Source organism: Vespula vulgaris, chromosome 25, assembly GCF_905475345.1.
Source record: "Vespula vulgaris chromosome 25, iyVesVulg1.1, whole genome shotgun sequence".
Taxonomy (NCBI): Eukaryota; Metazoa; Arthropoda; class Insecta; order Hymenoptera; family Vespidae; genus Vespula; species Vespula vulgaris.
The window spans coordinates 227,969-252,376 of record NC_066610.1 but is presented as its reverse complement, the minus strand read 5'-3'; the positions used below and the strand labels follow the sequence as shown (position 1 = coordinate 252,376).

The 24,408-nt window shown below is 26.7% G+C and overlaps 1 protein-coding gene and 2 long non-coding RNA genes across 3 annotated transcripts; 1 reads left to right on the top strand and 2 right to left on the bottom strand.

The window, feature by feature from the left end:
- Window positions 1–1,521: 1,521 nt before the first annotated feature.
- On the bottom strand, window positions 1,522–11,501 carry LOC127072461 (fatty acyl-CoA reductase wat-like). The gene is made up of 12 exons (XM_051012905.1): window positions 11,344–11,501; window positions 9,589–9,799; window positions 9,412–9,463; window positions 8,733–9,028; window positions 7,927–8,252; window positions 6,315–6,563; window positions 5,462–5,607; window positions 4,582–4,691; window positions 4,315–4,510; window positions 3,974–4,213; window positions 2,067–2,324; window positions 1,522–1,980 (listed from the first exon to the last, which is right to left on the bottom strand). Exons 5-12 carry the CDS (start codon window positions 8,188–8,190, stop codon window positions 1,893–1,895), a joined length of 1,551 nt encoding a protein of 516 aa, XP_050868862.1. The 5' UTR covers window positions 8,191–8,252; window positions 8,733–9,028; window positions 9,412–9,463; window positions 9,589–9,799; window positions 11,344–11,501; the 3' UTR covers window positions 1,522–1,892.
- Window positions 10,702–12,790, top strand: LOC127072464 (uncharacterized). Its single transcript, XR_007785455.1, has 3 exons — window positions 10,702–10,886; window positions 11,475–11,652; window positions 12,541–12,790. It is a non-coding gene; the product is annotated as an uncharacterized LOC127072464 (long non-coding RNA).
- A 1,405-nt stretch (window positions 12,791–14,195) lies between these two features.
- Window positions 14,196–22,659, bottom strand: LOC127072315 (uncharacterized). Its single transcript, XR_007785343.1, has 3 exons — window positions 22,068–22,659; window positions 15,555–20,708; window positions 14,196–14,923 (listed from the first exon to the last, which is right to left on the bottom strand). It is a non-coding gene; the product is annotated as an uncharacterized LOC127072315 (long non-coding RNA).
- Between the last annotated feature and the right edge of the window lie 1,749 nt (window positions 22,660–24,408).

Here is a 24,408-nt window from a genome sequence, read left to right as displayed (position 1 = left end):
ATTTTATTGGAAGTGACAGGTAATTTGTACATATTTTAATTTTTATTCAAATTAATTAATTTATTAAATTTTTCTAATTGATTCTATTTCATATAAAAATATGAAATAAGTATATTTTACATATTAATTTTAAAATTCAATCAATTAAATTAAATGTAATCCATATTAAATCTTAACAATACTACGTTTTGACTTGAATTATTTTTATAAAAAAGAAAATTAAATATAACTTAAATATTAAAAACAACAATACATAAATCAAAATTTTGTTAAATTCCTCTTAGTTTATCAATATTTCTCTAATAAAAGAAAAATACTCCCAAATCTTTTAAATTTAATAATTTATAATCTAATCTCTTATTATATATCTTATATACCTCTTTCTATATATCTTGTTATGTACCTATTATATATATATATATATAACACAGTATATAATCCTAGTTCCAAAATAGTATAGAGTGAAGCTCACTTTCAGGCGCAATGTTTTATATTTTCATAGAGATTATGTAGAAAAAAATGTTAATATTAATTATATTAAAATTATTATACGAATCATCACTTATACCTAAAAAAAAATAAAAACTTCGGTTACGAAGCAACAATTAATGGTTTATGTCGATGAAATAAAAAAAGTTAAATATATATATATATATATATATATATATATATATATATATATATAATATAAAAAGAATCTTTGAAAATCTTCGTAATTATGTCTTTCAAATCTATGTGATTATATCAATTGAGTGATTATATCAAAGTTGACGAATGGAATCTTAGTAAAACTCAGAAAGTTGCTGAATATTCTACTAATTGTAACCATCTAAGAAGTTTTGTCAATATATTGTCAATATATTGTTGCATAGCGATAATCTTCTAACGTTATAAATGTAACATAATATTAAAAAGCTTGCAAAATAATCACACACGCTGTAAAAAGTTTCAGTTTTACATATTAAAAAAGCTTAATCATTGATTGTCTGTAACAATATATTATTTGTGTCTTCAAACATAAGTAACATAAACTGCAATTTAATCGTTTTACAATATTGCAATTCACTCACAAAAAAATATAAATTAATAACAAATAATATTAAGTAACTGGAATTATAAAAACATATCTTATTATATCATAAAATCTCATTTATAAATATAACAAACTGCGATAATATAATTACATCAGGATAAGAAATTGATTACAAGCAATAATCGAAAAATTAATCGACAAACTTACAATTCCATTATAACATATACAATTTATAAGTTAGAACATATACAATTCTATTAATACTCATTGAAACTTGAAATCAAACATTAAACGCTTTTTTTCAACTTTAACGATCAAGATAAAAAAAAGAAGAGAAAAGAAAAATTATATCGTCATACGATTTAAACAATATATTCTACTTTATTGAAAATCTAATATTTACTCTTTTGATATAACTAAATTTAGTTTTCTTTCTTCTTGTAAATTCTTATTTAGAACATTAAGAAACTATAGAAAAATTCTATTAAAATCGATATTCAATCTTCTATAGAGCGTCTGATTTGTTCAATTTAAATTTCGTAAATTTTTTATTTTAGTGATTTTAATATCGCCATTCTTTCAGAATAAGAAATTGTTTGAAATATTTTTCGAATCAATTTAAGAATTTTCGTTGCTGTCAATACGTATTAAATCTGCGGAAATATAGCCTACTTCACAATATATAGAAATAGTCATAAATTTCCTAAAAGTAATACGTTGTTTAATAAATAATGAAAAATCATAAAGTTAAACCAAAACATCTATCGGAACTTTTTGAAAAAGATTCTCCAAAATTGTAATGTTAACTTCCTCAACGCCACGCGTTGATTATCTTGTTTCTTTTATGCACAGACGAACGTTACAAGAGTCTGCAAAACATAGCCCTCGTGATTATAAGAAATACACAGGCGATAATAAGTTTCAATGCTTGATGCATCCAGTACAGCCTTAAAAATTCGAGAAACAAATATAATTTGAAAGTCATTGTCAACGATAGACATTTAATAAAGAGAGAAGATAAAAGAGAAGATACCTTCGCCATTTTATATGAGCTTCTGGAAGCGTTAAAATGGGATCCTTTAAGATGAATATTCTTATTCCTAAGAAATATGTTTGAAAATAACTATCCCAGACGAGGTCTTTCATATCACAGAAAAACAATTCGCGATCTTCTGTCGTTAACTTTCTTGTCAGTTCGTTCCATCTTTTATTAGTAAAGTCCCATTCGGTAGTAGTAAAATAACAAAGTATGTTGGACGTTTTGTAAATTTTGTTATATATTTTCAGTAACCTTAAAAGGAAGTGTAAATTCTTTGAAAATTACATGGTCATTGAAAAGGTAAATGCCGCATATAAAAAAATCAAAAAAACTTTGAGTAAAAAGAAAGATGTATTAACATTAGGAGTTCGGATGAAAAATACAAAGTTGAAAGATGATGAAGGATCATAAATAATGCAACTATCTCAAGAAAAGAAATTCGAAGATTAAGTATTAGAGAAAAAGTTATTAGAAAGAAGATGAGAGATCCAATTTTATTATCAGAATTATTAATTTATAATAACCTCTCGAAAAAGGAAAAAGTAATTATAACAAAGATCTTGCATTTAATTTGTAAAATGTATGAAATTGGCAAAATCTCCCTTAATTTTATGAAGAATGTATATTATACCTAAAAAGAAGATGCTGACAAGTATAAAAAGTATTATTAGCCTAGTATCTTATTCGTGTACAATTTTCATGCGAATTATTTAGAAATTAATGGAAAAACAAAATCAGACTGAATTGGGAGATCAGTTTCGCTTTCAAAAAAATGTCGAAATATACGGAGCGATACTTTAGGCCAAATCTTAAAAAGTAAAATAAAGGAGAACAAACAGTCGTTTGTGGCATTTGTAGATCTGAAAAAGACTGTTTGTACCGAGGTTTTTGGGAATTGAAAATGACTGGAATCAAGTATAGAGAAAGAACTTGTATTAATAATTTGTACAAGAATCAAACTCTACTGATAAGAATCGTAGGATATAAAGGAGAAGCAACTATCCAAAAAGAAGTGAGATTCGGCTGCAATCTATCTCCCTTATATTTTAATGAGCATATATAACATACGATAAGAGAAATCGAACGGAAATTTGAGAAAAATCACAGTTCAAAAAGAAGAAATTAAAACCCCAAGGTTTTTTGTTGATACTGTCACAAACAGGGGTAAAAAAAAAGTAGATAGATATGAAAAAAAAAGTAATAGAATGTATTGAATGAAGTCAAATGAGGCAGTTGGTACCAGGTTAGAAAATGAAATAAAACAGAAAATATGTTAATTTTGCAACAAAAAAAAAAAAAAACAGTAAAATGTCCAGTGATGGAAGAATCAAGGAGAACACAAAATCTAGACTAGCTCAAGCAAAGAAAGTATTTCTGAGGAAGAGAAATCTGCTCACGTTAAACATAAATTTAAATTTCATATTGGAAGGTCGTTTTAATAAATCTCCGTCTGGAGCGTGGTATTGTATGGAAGTAAAATGTAGACAATAATTACTACAGAAAGAAAGAAAATAAAAGCTTCTGAAGTACGGTGTTACAGAAGAATGCTGAAGATGAAATAGATAGATCGGATTAAAAATGAAGAAACGCTGAATCAAGTTGATGAGATAAAACACATCCCGAAACATCCAGGACTTGAAAATGTAATTTTTGAGAGAACTGTATGCAATAAAAACGGTGAAGTGAGACGAATGCATTCGTATAATAAACAGATATCATAGTAAATATAAGCTATATTAATTATGCTGATATGAAAAGAATAGGATGGCATAGGAAGCTGCATATTAGTCTATAAACTGATCATTCGAACCAATCAGTCTTGAACAAAAAGAAATATCGGTCATTAGAACTTTTTTCTATTTTCGTCTTGTGATAGTTTTTCTTTAATAAGAAAAATTTACCTTGGTTGTTTAATCATACACAATGCGATCATATCGATTATAAAAGCTGGTAATAAATGCAAAAAACACGTGTAGAAAAGATGAATTGGCCGATATTTTGTATTCCTAAAGCTATAGTACCAAATTGCTTCATTAGTCGGTACTGATAGCATATACTTGGCCGACATATCTTTCAATTCCTCGAAAGTGATTGGATTATCCTTAGACACGTAATTATAAATGGGTATTTCTTCGCTGGATCTAAAAAATTATATGTAACAGTACGAGTTAATTTTATTTTGTCTAATTTTCATTTGATTTCATCGAAAATATTCCTAGTAAACGTGATTATGTGACCCTACCTTCGATTATTTGCTATGTCCCAAGCACTAACGATTAGCGCATTGGTCGTCAGATCTCCGGGTACTACGCTCACCTTCATCGATCCATCGCAATGATTAGTTCGTATTAATCCCATTGCACCACCTGCTGTAACTCCCACTAGCCCGTACATGTTATTGATCCATCCACAAATAGGTTCTCGATATGTGGGTATCACTACCGAATATTACGTTAATTAACAAATATTATTGGTTACTTTGTTCTGCAAGGATTACGTTACTACCAACCGATTCCTGGACGAAATATTCCAATCGGTATTAAGTCAGCATGCTTTTTTACAACATTCTCGGCAATTGATTTCGTATAAACGTAAGTATTCGGCCATATTCCGAGTAGTCTAAAATTAGAAATATCAGTGTATTTTTATGTAACGTTCATATGACTCATTCTTTCAATATATTTTTAACACATTCAAAACCAATAATATAATTTTGCCACTACGCCATTTTAGAATTTTTAGCTGAATACTGATAAAGTAGTTCTATATTATTTCAAAATTAATAACTGAATACAGATAACATAGTTTTAGCCATAAATATTATAATAGTTTGCAAAGAATTGACCTATCGAGGAAGTTTTGTTAAATATTTTTACATGTCTAAAGAACATTAGTATAAATTTTAATTATTAATATTTTTGTTCAGTTCCATTTGATTTTATTAAATTTTATTGTCAAAGATATTAAATTGTTTATTATTTCTAAATTTAATAATGTTTTGTAATTCAAGTTATTATCGTAAAATTATTATAGAAGATAAATCTGCAACAATGTAATTAAATTTTACATTATATTTATTCCCAAAAAATATATTTTTATGAATTTAATCAACTCTTTCGATTTTAATATTTTCAATAATTTTTCATCGAATGTTTTACTTTTTTTGGAATTTTAAACAACGAATGATTATAAATATGATATTAAGAAGCAATATTTCGTATATTCACATACATATAAATAGCAGAACCTTGCAATATTCAGTGATAGACTTTTGAAAATTATATGCGGCATCTACCTAATTATCTATCCCCATACACACAGATCGCGAATTTGTTTATAAATAAATATAAAAGATGTGTAAACGTGAAATCTCTCGGAGATAAACGTACTGTGGTGTGATATCATCGAGCAATTTTTCATCAATAGAATCCATCAAATCGATGAATTTGTCGGCATCCATCGGTGGATCATAAAACTTCTCCTCGATCGGATTTTGAAGACAATTCGCATAAGCCGTTGATACGTGGACGAAACTCTATAATATCGAAGATAACGAACATTTGCTAAAGTCAGATAATTCAATGAAATATCATCAAAGTTATTAATACGTACAAGATGTCTCACCAACCACGTTACAAAACAATATCCTTGTTACATTTAAAGATTCGAAGAAATACTGGAGGATATAATTGTTGATTCAAAGAGTCACACATTATTATATCAATCAATTGTTTCTCAAAGTCATTTTTCCAAAATTTCGATGTCATAGAAGATTTTTTCATCGTCGCAATAAGTGAAATCAGGATGAATTCAACGATCTATAATACTGTGTCTTTGACATGATTTCGAGTAAAAAGAAAATGACAAAAGTTGGGCAATTGATGTAAATGATGAAATAACTATGATGGAAAGATTAAAACAGAAGAATTTATTTTAACGAGTACTCGAAATGATATCCATCAATAATTAATTTCTCTAAACGGTTATCGATTGCGATAATTTCGATATTTCGATATTTGTTTATTACTTTCTTCACAATAAATTCTTACAAATTCATTCATTTTTAGCCGTTTATTTCAAATTCCGGTTGAGATGATCTCGAGAAAAGATTTATTCACACAATATGCGTGTCACTTTGAAATAAATAATTCGTTCCTTCGGTACTACTTCGTATCATTAAAAAATCGAAATATAACTTTGTAACAAAGTTACTGAGACCCATACATAGGATAAAATTCGTACTTTCAGTTTCGGCATTTTCTTAGACAAATATATCGCATCCTTTAGACTTCGAACGTTAATATCTGCCGCCAATTTCATTTTCTCGTTAAATTTCACAGTCGCAGCAACATGAAAAACAATGGAGACTTCTCGTATAAGTGTTGCTCTATCGTTTATCGAAATACCGAGATTTGGCAAACTACAGTCACCCTCTATCGCAACTATGCGCTTTTCGAATTGAGGTTGCTCTTTCTTTAGGATGGAAAACAACTGGAAAGCGTGCATTGGTAGATTTATATATCTTTCTTGCCTTACGTAACATAATAGTAGATACGTAACATTAATAGAAGAAAGTAATCAAAGTCGGACTTTATGTCATATCTCCGACTTCTTTTTTTAAATAAATGTTAGAAACTATGGATAATTGGGATATTACTGCCGAATAACGCCATAAATCTATCGAATCACAATCAATAGTAAGTTAAGAGTTGATTTCCATTTTTGTGATTTGTTCTTCCATATAACTTGATTTCTAAATTAGTAATTATCCATCTTTATCTAGCTTTTGCAAAAAAAAATTAACAAAGTTTTAAAATTTAGTCTTATCATACTCAATTGCTTTAATATTTTTATATTTTCAAATATACCAGCGTTCTTTTACAAAATCAAAATCTTAATTATCATAAAAACACATATCTTTATAAATAAATATCTGTAATTATTCATAAAAAAAAGCATTTTTATTAGGCAGTTTTAACGCATTCGAGATCGCTAAAGTAGTTTTACGTCACGAGTATGGGCAAAAATAGGAAACGTAAAAATACTACTTTTATTTACACACTTTGTAAAGAGCCACAAATGTAAAAGTAAATTTTATCGATTACTATACTAAAGAACATTATTATTAGAATATAAAATTTTTATTGACAGTTTGTTCGTTAAATTTCGTTCAATTTTACTAAATTTTATTATTGAACATGTTATATTTGAAGTTGTTAGATACAATGTAAAATTATTATGTAAAACAAATTTGTAAATATAGTATTTAGTTTTACGTATATTATAGAGTAAATTCATTGTATTCGCTTTCAAAATATATATTTAATCAATTTAAACTGCTCTTTCTAATTTCAATATTTTTAATAATTTTTTATCCAACATTAATCTTTTTCTTTAAATTTTAAACAAAAAATGATTATAAGCATAGTATCAATTATAGACTTTTGAAAATTAGATGCGTCATACAACTATTCATCTCGCTCGCCCGTGAATGTCTTTATATAGAAGAAGCAGTGTGTCCGACTTTGGAACACTTTTTGATTAGTCTTTATAAATTCGAAAATGCATTTCAATGTAATTTTTTATATGACTTCTATCAAAATAGATTTTTAGATAACTGATCAGAGAACATTTACCTTCAAAATATTAATTTTAACATTACTATTAAAAAAGATACACAAAAAAAACTAATTGAAGATCTGACTTTGGTCACTTTTGTTTATATTTTTCTTTTTCTTTTTAAGTATCTATTAAATGTACTAAATACTATTCAGTGAAAACATAAAATCTTAGAGTTAAATGAAAATATAATAATAAAATTGAAATAATAATTGATCGTAAATAAAGAACTCACCGAATCTTCGACAATTTCTTCCATTCGTTGAAGGACATTTTTCTCTTTTTTGGTACGTATCAAAACGTAAATACAACTGATACTAGGGCATCCTCTCAATAATTTTTCGATCAATAATTTTCCTATAAATCCTGTTCCGCCGGTTATAAAAATACTTTCACCATGATAGAACTTTTGAATCGGTGTTAGTCTTTCGACGTATGGCGTATAAGTTGGAGCATCGATCAATGTATGAACTCTCGAGCCACTTTTTGCAACGGCCATTTTTTACTCGAACGTTTTTATCAGTACCTCCGTCTTCTGTATTTCTGCTTTTCCAAATCGATCTGTAAATATAAACATAAACACAAACGTATAGTTTTTCGCAGTTTCTTATTTCATCAATTTTAATAATTGATTTCGATCGTTCCTTTTCTTTTTCTCTTCAACGTGAATTTTTTAATTCATTTCAGATAATAATTCTTACATAAAAATATGTTAATATATCAAAAATTAAAAAAAAATATTCTGCTCCCTAATTATAGCCCGTAGTTCTAAATGCTAGTTTAATATTATACAAATGTACATTAGAATTAGAGTGAAATTTAGTGGCAGTCAATTTTGACTTTGTAGCTTGAATGGCTACATTGACTTTTTGTCGGAACTACACGTAAGTGATAAACTTTTTTTATAACTTTCAAATTAAAAAATGTACGCATAATTCTTCGTTTGCATTTTCATAAAAGAAAGTTATTAATATTTTATATTACACTTCAGAATTATTATTTTATTTTATTTTTTTTTAAGTACATATGAATTTCACTTACGTTTAGAAATATTTTCTATCATGCAGAATTAATATTAATGCGCTTTCAACAATATTATCAATATTTAAATCGAGTTCTTTCCTTGTGCTCCGGCTACGTATAGTTGTTGCTCAAATGACACTCACTCTTGTATCAAACTATAAGGTCGGAAATACTTTTTTTTATCCTCTATCATGCAATCTTAACCTACGAGTGTACCCAATTCTAATGCAACAATCTATAGATTGAAATTTTTAATTTCTTTTTTGAGGATTGGAATAAATTTTTGAGATCTAGATCACTATTCCCGCCGTACACTATAAAAAAATATAAGGTTAATTGATTTACCAATGAAAGTGATAGAGTATTTAAAAGCACTTCGATAATGAAACTTGTCAGCTATAACTTAGATGTAAGTACGTATGTGTTGAATCGACACTCATTGATCATTTTATACTAATTTCCATTGTTTTGCAGGAAATATCGAAAAGCACATCTTGTAATAGTAATAAATTGTCTTTCAAAAATATAGGTTAATCAAGTTTAGGATTAAAAATATTGCGACGATGTTTGTTCATCCGCAATAAAGAAACAAAAATAAAAATATAAGTATATTTTGCTAAAAGTAATAAATAGCTTAATAAATGAAAACAAAAATCAAACCGCAATATCTGTCCAATACTTCACGAATAAAAATCACCAAAACTGTTGTTTCACTCCTTCCTCCGCTGCAGTCCGTTTAATCTAGATTCCTTAAATAAAAGAAATAATTGATCCTTAACCTTCTTTGACAATCTTGCTCCTTTTACACATTTCCGATCATAAAAAAAGATACAGACGATAACAAATTTCGACTGTAGTCGATAATAGTCCATACTTGACCCTTATGTCTTTTTTTGAATGTCGTTAGGAATGTTACATCGATTAACATACATCATATATTGTTTTATTCTACAAGGATCACATTACTAAGAACTAACCACTGAACGAAATATTCCAATCGCTATCAAATCAGTCTACTTTTTACCACGTATCGATGATTGATTTCGTGTGTACCCAAATTCATATTCGGCCATATTCCAAGTAATCTAAAATCAAAAAATTGCGTGAATGCGTTATTAATTATCGCGAATCGATCATTCTTTTAATATATTTTTATTAAATAAATGTGAAATTAATGGGAATAATCGATATTGGGAGGAACAAATGTACTGCGGTATAATATTGTTTGGCAATTTTTTCATTCATCCGATTCATTAAATTGTGCGACTTACCGACATCTATTGGTGGATTATAAAACTTTTATTCGATCGAGAGAAATGGCGTAAACTATGGTTACTTGAACGAAATTCAAAAATATAAAATATTATGGTACGTTTGATAAAATGAGATCTTTTATTGGAAAATTCTAATATTTATTAATACGTACACACAGAACAAATTGTTAGCATCTTTAGTTTCTACATTTACTTGGACAAGTTTATTGCATCCTTCAAGTCAGTGATCGAATATCGATATATTTTAAGGTTTTGATATTATGTGACATTTGTTTTAACATTACTGTAACGTAACCTTTATTTGACCAACCTTTTAACTAAGCTTAAAAAACCTAATAACAAATTCTCACAAATCACCATTAATGATACACCATTAAATCTTAAATACCCATTAAATCTTTGATAAAATATTTGTGACTGCATTTGGAATAAAAAGTTATTTTGAAAAAGTTATAAATCTTTCCTATCTTACATATCATAAATAAATATTATTTCGAGAAAAACGACTTTTTGAAACTTTATGCATATTCAACGTGCTCTAAACTAATTATTTCTTTCAATTTAATTTGTATTCGAATTAATTAATCGGATTCGATTATTATATAAGAATATAATTTTAGAATCCAATTAATTAAATTAAATGTAATCCATATTAAATCTTAACAATACTATATTGTTACGTCGCGAATTGTGTCATGCTTCAATCAAAATACTTGTATGATGCGTTTACTACAATCTAACCACTTGTCTCTTTTTGCTCAGTGTGAAACTTTATGCGGCAAGCTAATTAATTGAAACATAAAAATTATTCCTGGAATATAGGGAAAGGAAGGTCCACACATTGAGAGACTGCTTATCATTAGCTGTTACCGTTACCGAAGAACTTCTCCTTTGACCAGTAAGTCCCTTTCCCTAATCGATTGATGTTGAAGACGAGGTTCAAAGAAAAATACTTAAAATATTTGTTGAGGATGAAGGTATTATGGTCACACTCCGATAATAATAACTATATGAATATAATTAATCAAATAACTATCACTACTTCTACATTCATACATAAAAAAAAGGATATAATGAAATCAACACATTACAACGTAATGATAATGATTACGATTACAAGGATAATACTGTTAACGCGTATCGCGCACTATTATCTAGACTGATATACAACAAAATAAAAATGAAATAATTATTCTAACAGAATTCAAATACAAAGATAGAGATAAAGATTTTTATAGTTCGGACACGACTTTAACAGAATTTGGATACTGAAATTGAGACAGAGACTGCGACTTTACTGCACGCGAATTAATTAACAGATTAAACGAACGAACGAATTTTCATTGACCCCTTACCTTAACATATAGTTTATGCATTCACATGGGTTATATATGATGCTACACAGGCTGCTCTGTATATATGTCCACTAGCCGTGAATATAATATATGTTTTATTGCTATTTTGTATGCACATCAACCAATTTTAGATGCAGTGTAGATTGACGCTCGACATATCCCTCTACATGCGTGTCTCCTGACCTTGGGTGCAGCATAGTCTAACGCTCCACGTATTAATTCGCTAATAAGTTCAATAATAATTCACTATACGGAACAAAGTATATGGTCATAGATAGTTACATGGCAACGTGACATCTCCGCCCTTAAGTAAGTCCTCCGTTTGTTCTCCGACAACTGAATTCTCCGCGCACCCAGATATATCTAATCTCTTCTCTTGACACCTGTATAGATGTTACATCGGTCTCTTGAATATCTACTTGTCTCTTACAAGTATCTTTCCTCTTCACGATTTTTTTTACGGTTTTCTGATAGTGTTCAGCGACTCAAATGCAGTAAGAGATGCGTTTGCAGTTATAGAGAGTTCCTTTATCATCGGTTTATAACGAATTATGCCTTTATCATCCATATATAACGAATAAGACGCATCTGGTCTTGTTGTCCTTCTTACGAGTCGCTTATGGGGTTTCCCGATTCCCGTGTTTCTTGCTTATGATGATTATAATATTCTCTTTACCGGCATTTGCTTTTCGTATGATCCACGTTCTTACAATAATGGCAGACAGTTCCCTCATTCGGACTAGTACATCTTCGATTTATTCTATGAATTTGAATTGGATTTGAATTATTTTGTTCGTCTATCCATGGAGATCCCTTATCTCCTTGGGGCGAGATTGAATACGGAGCTTTCTATCGTTTCTTCCAACATCGCGCAGAAAAAAGTCTATAACTGAATATCGCTTTGTTAAAGTATTATTTAAATGTGTATGAATATACACATTTAAATAATGATATAATTCTTGATATTATGCTTATAATCATTTTTTAAAATTTAAAGAAAAAGTTAAATGTTGAATAAAAAATTATTGAAAATATTAAAATTAGAAAGAACAGTTTAAATTGATTAAATATATGTTTTGAAAGCGAATATAATGAATATAATTACGTTGTACCTGATAATAATTTTAAATATAACATGTTCAATAATATGCTCTAATTTCCCACAAATATTACATGTTGGCCTATTTGCCATTATAGCAAGTTTCGCCATGGCGTTTCGCCGCGTAGATGCTTTGGCTTTTTCGACGTCACGTTCTGATTTATACGAAGAAATGTGGATGATGGAGACGCAAGATCGTAACAGTTTTTGAACTTCAATAAAAGTTTAAATTTCTGCGATAAATTGTTTATGAAATACTCGAGAATTTCTATTTCTCTTATTATACCTTTAACTTATTATAACAAGGTACATAATCTTAGTTTCAAAATAATAGAGAATAAAACCTACTTACAGGCGCAATGTTTGATATTTATATAGAGATTATGTAAATAAACATCTTGATATTATTTATATTAATATTATATTATTATACTATACGAATTATCACTTATACTTGAAAAATAATAAAAACTTCAGATACGAAACAACGATTAAAAGTTCATGTAGATGAAATAGAAAAATGTTAATATGTATATTAAACATATAAAAGGACTAATCTTCAAAATTTTTCGCATTTATTCGTTTCGAGATATTAAATGTTCTAATATATGATAACGCGATATAAAAATGTTTAATATGTTATTAAATCAGACAAAATGTTTAAAATTCTTCTTTAGAAGTAGAAAAACTGTTCTTCGTAGAATCTCTATCGTGAATGAACTTAACATACTAATACGATAATAACCTTCTTTTCTTATAAAAAAAATCAAAACAGATCTCTTATTGATTTTGATGTAAGACTTATATTCGACTATCGTTCAGTAATAGACGATAGTTCAAAAAAATAAGTGTCGTTTATACTTAATTCCTTCTACATAATTCTTAATTATAGATTTAGAAAACTGAATTAACTTATTTATTATCATACTTTTGGTTCCATCGTTAGAAAGCGATACATATTATTAATGTGATTAGTTCCTAATCTTTTAACAACAATAGAATATTAATATTCTAAAAATTTGATTATATTTATTCAGATTTACTTTTTATCCACTAATATATAGAAAAACAATACATTTTATATTATATTTAATCATATTTATATATTTTATATGAGAATCGCTAAGAATAAATAAGTTAGTAAGAATAAAGATAAGCAAATTTTCATTAATTGTAAAATTGAAAAATGCTTTAATCGATAACACGACAAGATTGTTCAAAGAGTCCGATTTTTTATAAATACAACAAAGAAAGAAAAGAAAGATAAGATATTTTACTTTTTTAAAATTTAATTTTTGTATAATTTCATATAAACAATCAGGCAAGCATTGTAGTGTCGATAAGTCAGGAAATGAAATACCAAGAAAGCGATTATAAATCGAACGTTTGGCGCCACCTGCAATAATGTTGATGTAGCTTCGTGGAGAAAGTATTAATTATTATTGCAACACTTCGTTCAAGTCACCTAAGATTTTAACCATAATAAAAAGTTCTTAACAAAAATATGCGTTTAATATACTTGATTGCTTAGAAAAGTTTTTGTTATAAATCTAATCACTATTTTCCAATAATTTAACAATAAGGAAAATTGTTTTAAAAAAATCAATGCAGTTGAAATATTATACCTGTTCTTAGGACTATAATCTTAACCTCTACAAAGTGGTATCATTGACCTAGAACTAAAATAGAAGACAATCATATGCTATTTCGGAGTCAAATGTTCATTACTTTTCAATCAAACCCATAATCGTCATTTCTTTTTTTAGAAAGTGTACAAGTTTATTTCTCTTATTTTTTTTTCAATTTTATAATTTTTAAAAATAACGCCATTTAAATGCCAATGATTGCAGCGTTACTCTCGCTTTCTGTATACATTAATGAACACCTTATGCATATACACCTATCCTATTAGAATAATTTTAGGGTCTATAAAAGACATATTATCTCTAATTATTAGGTAAAATTACACTCTCAAAGAGAACAATAACTATAAATAAAATTCAAATAGTAAAGATCCCGAATGATTACTTATATCAACTACTATAAAAAACATTTCATTACATCGGCAAAGATCGAAATAATTTTTTAATCATCTCTATGTCTCCTTAGGGAAAAAACAGCTCACACTAAAAATTACATCTCTCATTCGTATACGCACATTTTTTCCGTAGAATATTTGGACATCGTTGAATTAAAAATTAACAAAGATAAGATTGAAAATAGCGTAAATAATTTATGTAGAGAAAATTTGTCCCACCATATATAGTATAAAATTGGTCGAATATAAAAAGAGACGGAAATAATAGGCACAGCCAAATGGCGGCGGTCAACTGAATCTTGACTCATATTTTTCTCTTGAGTCAATTTTATTGAAAAATTCATCAGCTAAATCAAGTTATGCCATTGTTATGCGTCATCATGATTACATCTTTCATAGTCGATACTGCCTTTCGTTTTGGAGAATGTATACAAATATACAACCTTGAAATATAAATGTTGGGTTTATAAAGACCCTATCTATACAAACATAATATTTATATTATATTATATTTCACACTTATACATATAAGATATAGTTGCCAACTGAATATATGGCAATGCTAGATGCCTTAGAAAGTTATTTTTATTATATTATAGATTGATCGGTATTAAAATTATTAATATTTATAGATTCTATGTCATAATTTTTCTATAAATATATAAAAAAGGTTAAATTATAAAATATAAAATGTTAACGTTATACAGACGTGATTTAAAGTTTAACTATTCGATTTCTAAATGATCGAATTTCAATATTAAGTATCAATTGATTTCTTCAAGCTTTCTTTTTATTCAAATAGAAAGGCTTTGAATATTTACTTTTTACAGATTTGTATTTCGGGAAAAAATCATAAATATAAGTATTTAAGTATACAACGAGTGAATCACAAAAGGCGATTGGTTGAGATCATTCTTATATTTATCTATTTTTTGTAAAACGAGAAATTTTTTTATTATATAATAAATTTTACTAAATATTAAATATTATTCAATGAAAATAGAAAATCTCAGAATTGAATGAGGATGAATCAATAATATAGAAATAATAATCGATCGCAAGTAAACAACTCACCGAAACTTTAAGTTTCTTCATTCGTTGGAGAACGTTTTTTCCTTCTTTCGTACGTATCAAAACGTAAGGGTAGTTGATATTAAAATATTCTCTCATCAATTTTTCGATGAATAATTCCTCTGTAAATCATGTACCATCGGTTATGAAAATATTTTTAGAATTATAGAACTTTTGAATAAGACGTGAACACGTCGACGTCCTCGACGGACAATTACATTTCAATAATCTCATATTCCTTTGATTCATCAATTTTCAAATCGATTTCAACAACAAGTTTTTCTTATCAGCCCATTTTTCATAACAGTTAAATAATTTTTGTTTTTCTAAATCGATCTGAACATATAAACGTAAAAATAAAAATCTAGAAATCTCTATCACTCCATCGTACATATTGATTTTAATAACTTCTTTCTCCTCTCTATGATGCAACTATCTTCAACCGTGTCTACAATTAGACTGATAATTCTATTCGATGTTGCTATTTTAGATTATTAATTCTATTCGATAAAGCTTTTCGCTGATGCGATGATACATATGATCATTATCTATTACAACTATAAAAAAGTAATCATGTTAACTATAACACTTGCTAATTACGCAACTAAAATGCCATAAAATAAAAAGGAAAGTGTAATTATCGTTAGATCGACGATCGTTGCATTTATTTCGAAAGAACAAGCTGAGAAGAAAAAAGATAATTACAATATGCTTCTACATACATATCTATGTGCATATATACCGGGTAAATCGTATACGCGCGAAACATGATCGATTTAGATAAATTTGTCGTTATTGGATCGATCGAAAATTTTATACAACACGGTTCAAATTATAGTAAATGTTTAATCAGCTTCTTTTCTTTTTTCGAATCTTCAAGATCATCACTATTTTTTTAATAGATGAACTCGTAATTTTTATTCACATATCTTTCGATTGATATTGAGACAAATTCGATATATATCATTGCAAATGTATTGTTTTTCCTGTTTCAATCAAAAAAAAAAAAATATTTAACAAATATCCTTTATCTTAATAAAAACGATGTTTAAAATAATATCAATCGACTGTAATACACTCATAAATGATAAAGATATGACTCTTTTTGGTCTTTCTATGACATTTGTACTGATAGATAAGCGTGTATCTTCAATCTTCTATAACATATATTTTTGCGTTAGAATTCTTATTAAATGTGTTTGAATGTATAGGAAAAAATATTTACAAGCAGTATATGAAAAAAATCAATCAATAAGAATTGATATCAATCTACATATCAAAAAATTCCGGAAAGTGAACAGTATACCGCGCGATATTCTTCATTGATAGTATCATATAAATTTGTTACAATTAGAATATTTTTTTAACGTTTCTTCGGTTCGTATAGAAAAAAAAAGAAAAACATTTATTGCGATACTTGTCGAATCTTTCACAATATCCTCTAAAATAGTAGGTGTACAAAAATTATACGTTCATCTTTGAAAAATTGAAGGGCATCTCGAAAATGTCGAAAAAATTATTATAATTTCATTTTACCATATTTATTAACTAAAAATATTTTCGATCGATCCAGTAACAAAAAAATGATTTCAATCGCTCGCCTTTTATGATTCAGCCATTGTATACATTAATATTTACATATATGATCTTTTCCGAAACATAAATATTCTATTATTACATTAGTTTTTGCTCATTTTCATAGTTAACCTAGAATTAATTTATTTCTATGCAAATTCCTCTGTATAGATTCAATAAATTTGCCAAGAGACTTACGATATCGAATGCACAGAAATAATAAAATTAATTTATATTCAATAAGTTGATTCTACGATTCATGTTAATTAGATATTTTTTATTCAATTCTAGTGATTACTATCCTTTAAAATATCGGATCTATTTTTGTTGGTCACTACCCTCTATATATATTCATGTAGATATCACGTACTTCTAATTATAATTATTTGTGAGTTTCGTGAGAATAAAGGTACGAGAACATATATAACATACATACATGTAGGTACTATCTGATCTGCTGTTGTTACAAATATTTAAGTAAGTACTTGGATAAATATTCGCTTCAGACTATGTTTTTTGCTGATGATCAATCGCATTCTGATGAGATACCGCATATTGGGATGTGGTTTATGCTAAATTAATTATTTCCGGTATCAAGATTTCTCTCTTTTTTTTTTTTATGTGTAAATTTCAGTTCAACGATATCACTTACGCTTATGTACTTGGAAATTGTATAGTGAAAATGCATCCTTCTTTTTGTTTTTTGTTATTTTAGTAATCACGAAATCTTTCCAACCTTTTATAGCTTACTTGTTGCTGAGATTGCGTCACGCAAATGATAATCTAAATAAGGGTAAATTAAACGAAATACGAATGGATGATCACGTCACAAAATAGTGCGAGAAATCTAGAGATCTGAATGTTAGAAACCATAATGCTTTGAGCAAAAAAAAGAGAGTCTCTTTCTATTTCAACTCGCTATAAGATCATACAATCTATACAAATCAATCTATACAATCATCTTCTTCTGTTCCCGCACCCACACTGTTAGTTACAAATATTGCTAGACGTAGTAGAGCGTCTTCATCTATTGTTCAACTTCATCTTTTCCCTTATTTTGAAACTTCTCTCAAATACATAGACACGTTACGTTAAAAAGACAAAAATGAGATCATATTCCGCGACTTTTTATTAACGCGTTTGCGGTCCTTCCTTTCACAATTTGGAATTTAAAGAATTTGTTGCAATTGAAAAAAAAAAGGATTGAATATCTCATTCTAGAATTTTTACAACGTGTCGAGATATGATTAAGTTAATTTTTAATTTTTTTTTTCTTTATCTCTTTGAAAATATTTTTCAAATAGCATTTATCAGAATTTATAATTAAAAAAATTCGAGTGTATATAAAAAAAATATTATTTATTTAGCATTTTAATATGTCATATATATAAATTGAATCTCAACGATAAGTAAAGCAGCAATCTCAGCAATACTTTGAAGATCATTTAATGAGGATTCATTCATATGGATCAATTCAAAGATCGAGGAACTTTTCCAAAGGATCATTATCGGTCTCTAATCAAACGTTTATATGTTCTATAATATTTCATATATAAATGTCTAATATATAAATATCAAAATAATATATATATACCTAATGTATATATCTAATATATATATATATATTTATATATATACATATATTATTTTTTTTTATAAATTTGTATATATTTAAAGAAAGACAAGTCGTTTTTTATTTTGTCACTATAGCTAAAATAACTTTCAAAATCATCATCGTTGAAGTTTACATCGATCTCATTGTTATTTAAAAGTTATAAATTTAAAACAAAAATAGAAAAAACTTAATAAATCGTTTTATGAAACAAATATACAACTTGGATGATTTAAACTTAAATGAAATTAAGTACAAAACGTGGCTTGTTACAATCTGACTTTCACAATTGAAAAATCATCATATAATTTGATCTAGAGAAATCGCTTCAGTTCTAATATCTTACAATTGTATTGGACAATTGAAATAAAATAAAAAAAATTGACAATAAAAAAAATAATAAAAAAAAAGACAAAAGAAGAACAGAAAATAATAAAGAAACGTATCTTTACGCAATCGACAAAAAATATGTCGTACGATTTAATACATAAAATGAATTAAAATTAATTCTTTACATGTATTATTAAAAATTTATCCATTAAAAAAACAAGATTTGTGTGAAGCATTGATTAGTTTTCGCAATATTTCGTAATGTTTTCTCCTATCCTTGATTCATCGTCTTTAAATATAATCGCCAAAAACAATCGAATTTGAAATATTTATTTGAATTTTCACGAAAGTCTATTACTAAATTTTCATATCACGCTTTATAATTATGATTTTTTTTAAATGCATATACAAATTCTAGTAATCTTTAAATATACTCTCGATTTTATTGAATTAAAATTGCATTCAATCAATTAAATATCGGCGTTTAAGTCGAGCGTTGTTTCTTTCCGTCAAGTGAATGTGTTGCTTACGAAGTTCACTTTTACACTAACAATAAACAATAAAATCAGGTAGAGAAATCAGATAGTGGATGAAAAAATTGTATTCTTTCGAAAATAATTTTTTTCTATCATTCCCAGACCAAAGGTCCAGAGCAAGTTGAGTTATCGACGAACTCCGTTAGTGGCTTTAAAATCACACATGAAGAAACTTTAGTATTATTCCTCTTAATTTATTATATAGAAATAGCAACCCAAAAGTAGTTGCGAAAAACGTAACAGTGACTCGCAATTCCTATCTGGCATTACGTTTTATGCGGACAATCATAGAACACATTTATAATCAAGTACAAACGATTTCTAATTTGAATATATTTTTTTAGTTATGATTGACTTTATAATTTCTATATATTTTGTAGAATTTTGCACAACAACTTACAAATGACAGAACTGCTATTTTTTCTACATTCAGTCACGAAATTAGAAATTTTGTAAAGAATTTAATCAACAAACGAAGAAGAAAATAAAGTAATATATTAATAACAATTAGGATACTTTTGAAATGATTTACATCGAAATATATATATATATATATATATATATATATATATATATATAAAATAAATGAAATTACTTGTAGGTTTGCATTAGAAGATTATTTACGCTTGTTTCTGACAATTCAAACATTCTCTTAGTTTATATCTCTTCCTTTATGTTCGTAAGAAATAGTGTAAGATAATCATCAAGAATTAATGTAATTTAATAATTAATTAAATGTCACATAGATATGTATATATTAATATATATATTTGTATAAATTAATATATATAGATTAATAGCGTTATGACTTGATTGGAAAAACTAATTTCAAACACTTTCTAATTAAGATTACTTGATTCTCGAATTAAAACTAATTATCTTTTTTTCTTCTCCTTTAGCGATAAAATATTCTTTTAAAAGAAACAATGATGTAGTGGAAATATAGAAGAAAAATTTGAAATATATGAAGACAAATATATGAAACGTATAATTAAAAAACTTCACAGCCAATCTTTTTTTGAGTACTTCCTTATAATCTTTTTACTCCTTTTTCGTTATATATTTATTTCTTTGTCACAGAAGTTATCTTCTTTGCCAATTGACCTGAAAGATATATGATTTTTCAGTTGTGAACTTTTCTTGAATCAATTGAAACATTACATTAAAAAAAATTTTATTTAATTTTCCCATTTGTAATACCTATTGCATCAGTGTTCTATTTGAATATTAAATATGTATGTCGAGTACGCAGATTAGTAATATTTATATTAAACACAATAATACTTATCACTGATATCAAATTAGATAAATTATATCTATATCTACAGTTTTTCTTAATCATTTTATTAGTCAAGTAAAAGATAAAATATTATTCTCCTTATATACATCCTTGTTATCTGATCATAGATATAACTTTAGTTAATAATATTAAAAACTTAAAAGTTAATAATATAACTTTTAACTTATTTCAGAATCTATGCAATGAAAATTAAGTTTTTGACAATTTTGTTCGCTGATTTTATCAAGATAATATTTAGCCGTAATTATGTCTTAAGTTAAATTTTTAAAGGTATTAATGAGATTAGCATGAACATAAATCTCTATTGTTCAATGTTTATCGGAATATAGTTTAATCTATATTATCAAGGTATAATTTGTTTTTGCAGGTCTGACAAATATATATCTATCATTTCACGTTTATCTTCTAAATATATACAATATTTTCATATGTAGTCTTTCAAATTTAATATATTTAATTTTATATGTACTCTTTTTTCTTTGATTTCATTAACAAATTGATGTTAATTACGATTACAATCATTGTCTTCTTTTTTACAGTTTTTAGATGTAATCTTAGTTTCACTTACGAATAATTCCAATTATACCTGGATAATTTGTTTTTGAAATTGAATAATTCTTTTTAATTTATATAAATAAAATTATGTAGTGATAAAATACTATTAGTTATATATCAATATATTGCAAATCTTCATCTTTCATAAGTTCATCTTTTAAAATATTAAAATGAAATTATAACGTTTGACTTGAAAAGAAATGAAATTAATATGATGTATTAAATTTTCAAATATTAATCTTCTAAAATCAGGAATTGCATCTTGACTATCTAATAATATTTTCAACAAAAATTGTACTAACTTTCATTTAACTTCGAAAATAATGAAGGTAAAACTTTCTATAATAAAATATTTAATACAGCATGCTTAGATTTCAGGTAAAAGTGCAAATAGCGAATTCAAAACTATTTGTATATTTTGGAATTAATATTGCTACAGAAATTTGAATTAGTTGACAAAAATGCGTATTATGCTTTTCCTATATGTTTTGTTCGTAATAAATAGATTATAACAATGGAGAAAAATACTTTCAAAAAATTATTTTGTAAAACTTACTATTTATCTAAACTATTATTATGTAAATACCATTTAAATATATACAACTTACTTGTCTCATGCTCTAATATAAATTATAGATACAACATCTTGCTTCTTTACATATTTTAAGAATGATTGACAACATATTGCTTCTTGTCGAACAATTGAGAAAGTATAATGATTTCTTTGATTCATATCTTCGAATTACAATAACCATAGATTAGATTCAGGAAATTCCATTCTTGAATTTAGTTTCATGAAAATATATTCCCATTTCCTTCTCGTTTTTCTCATTTTTACAAGCTATACAAAGAAAAACATTAATATCTATCTCCCTTACTCTTTCAAAAAATTATTTAAATTGTAACAGTAATATCAAATAACATATAACTTCATGAAAATCAGCATTCACATTTGAAGTGTATCCTTTCCACTTAAAACGTGTTGATCTGTTCTTCATTTTGATATAATATTTTAAAATTGCATTTAATGAATCTAATTTCAATTATATTTTGTGACACCAATAGCTTTAATGATAAATTTATATTAATTTATATAAAATTTATATTAATTTATATTTTTTTTTATTGCAACGACACAATGCTCGTATGTTATCTTTCAATAATTTTGAATAACATAAGAATGGAAATATTAAAATAATAATTGACTCGGGCGACACCTTGCGATAGTAACTCGTACTTGTGTTGTATTTGTACATGGTAGTTGGCACACCTTCATTTCATAATTGCTCTTTCGGACTAAAGTTTCCTAACTTATCGACACTTGTATACCACCCATATTTCAATCACATAACGACCCTGCTGAAAAGGTGACTGGATAAAGAACAGTAAATAGTCGATATAGTAAAAATTAGATGAGTGTGTGGAAAATTAACTATTTTGTATAAAATACTTGTTAGATATACAGGTATAACGATGCCATTAGTAATCTTTTTACACTTTCCTTAGTGTCTTATTATTTACGTTTCTTAATATAACGTTACAATGTCTTATCTCTGTTTATTCAATAGGCGATTGAACTGCGTTACATTATTTCATTTTCTATAATTGTAACAATTTTTCAATATATTTTTGTCGCAATACTCTTAGAAAAGTTTTGGTTTTTATTCGGTATCTATGTTTCTATTAATTTTGTTCATATATTTTTCTTTAAATGACTACTAAATATTAATATGAACTCCAGGATACAGAAAATTGTTACTATTTGGGTAAAGTACAGTCATAGATATTCAATCGATTCAATCCACTTTTAATCTATATTTCTATTAAAAATCCATTTCGACCTCTTCCAGTTTATTTTTATCCATAAAAAAAAACTATCCTTTAAAGGAAATTTTTATTTTGATCGTATTAGCTCTTTTTCAAACAATAAATAATTATAAGCGTGATATCAGGAAGCAATATTTTTTTCATATTCACACACATTTAAATAGTTGAATTTTGCAGTATTTAGCTATAAATTTTTGAAAATTATATGAGATATTCAGCTAAGCATCTTGCTCAATAAACTCCGATCATAAATGCATTAATATGTGAGAAATATGGGATGTAACTTTGAAAGACTTCTTTTAAACTATAATTTTTGACACTAATACGTAAATTCGTTCGTAATTTCCATCGAAATTTTTTTTACATGAATTTTGTCAGGACAGATATTTAAATAACTAATAGTGCCATTAAAATATTTATTATAACATTAATATCAAGGATATAATACAAGATAAAACCAATTGCGGTATCGAACTTGATCACTAACCTCTAGTTATTATTTCAAAAAAAGAAATTTTGGAAATTATTTATCGATTTTCTTTTTCTTACAGTAATCTACTAAATGTACTAAATACTAAATACTATTCAGAAAAGACATGAAATCTTAGAGTTGAATGAAAATATAATAATGATATAGAAATGATAATAGATTACGAATAAACTACTCATCAAAACATTGATAAGATCCTTCGTTCGTTAAAGAAAATTTTTCTCGTGCATATCAAAACGTAAAGGCAGCTGATATCAGGATATTCTCTCAATAATTTTTTGATCAATAATATTTCCATAAAAACTGCTTCACCGATTATAAAAATAACCTTCGTAGAATTTCTATATGGGTGTCAATTTGTCTAAAGGATGTATATTCAGTCAATGTACCCAATCTCTCTCTTTTACAACGCTCATTTTTTCTTCGTTTGCTACCATTATTTTTATCTTTTCAAATCAATCAATAAGCATAAAATAAACATAAATCGTGAAAATCTTCACAATTTTTTATTTTATCAATCTGATAAATTCATTTTGATCGTTCCTTATCCTCTTCTTTTTCTCGAGTTCTTTCATTTATCGATAATAAATAGACTAATGATTCTATTAAAAAAGAAAAGATTAATATTCACA

What these genes read in the sequence shown, in the direction of transcription:
- LOC127072461 (XM_051012905.1), bottom strand. Translation starts at nt 8,190, where the DNA reads ATGGCCGTTGCAAAAAGTGGCTCGAGAGTTCATACATTGATCGATGCT. An exon ending in AGAAAATGCCGAAACTGAAA is followed by an intron (nt 5,608 to 6,314) that starts GTACGAATTTTA and finishes TCGATATTATAG; the next exon opens with AGTTTCGTCCACGTATCAAC. An exon ending in GACATAGCAAATAATCGAAG is followed by an intron (nt 4,214 to 4,314) that starts GTAGGGTCACAT and finishes ATAATTTTTTAG; the next exon opens with ATCCAGCGAAGAAATACCCA.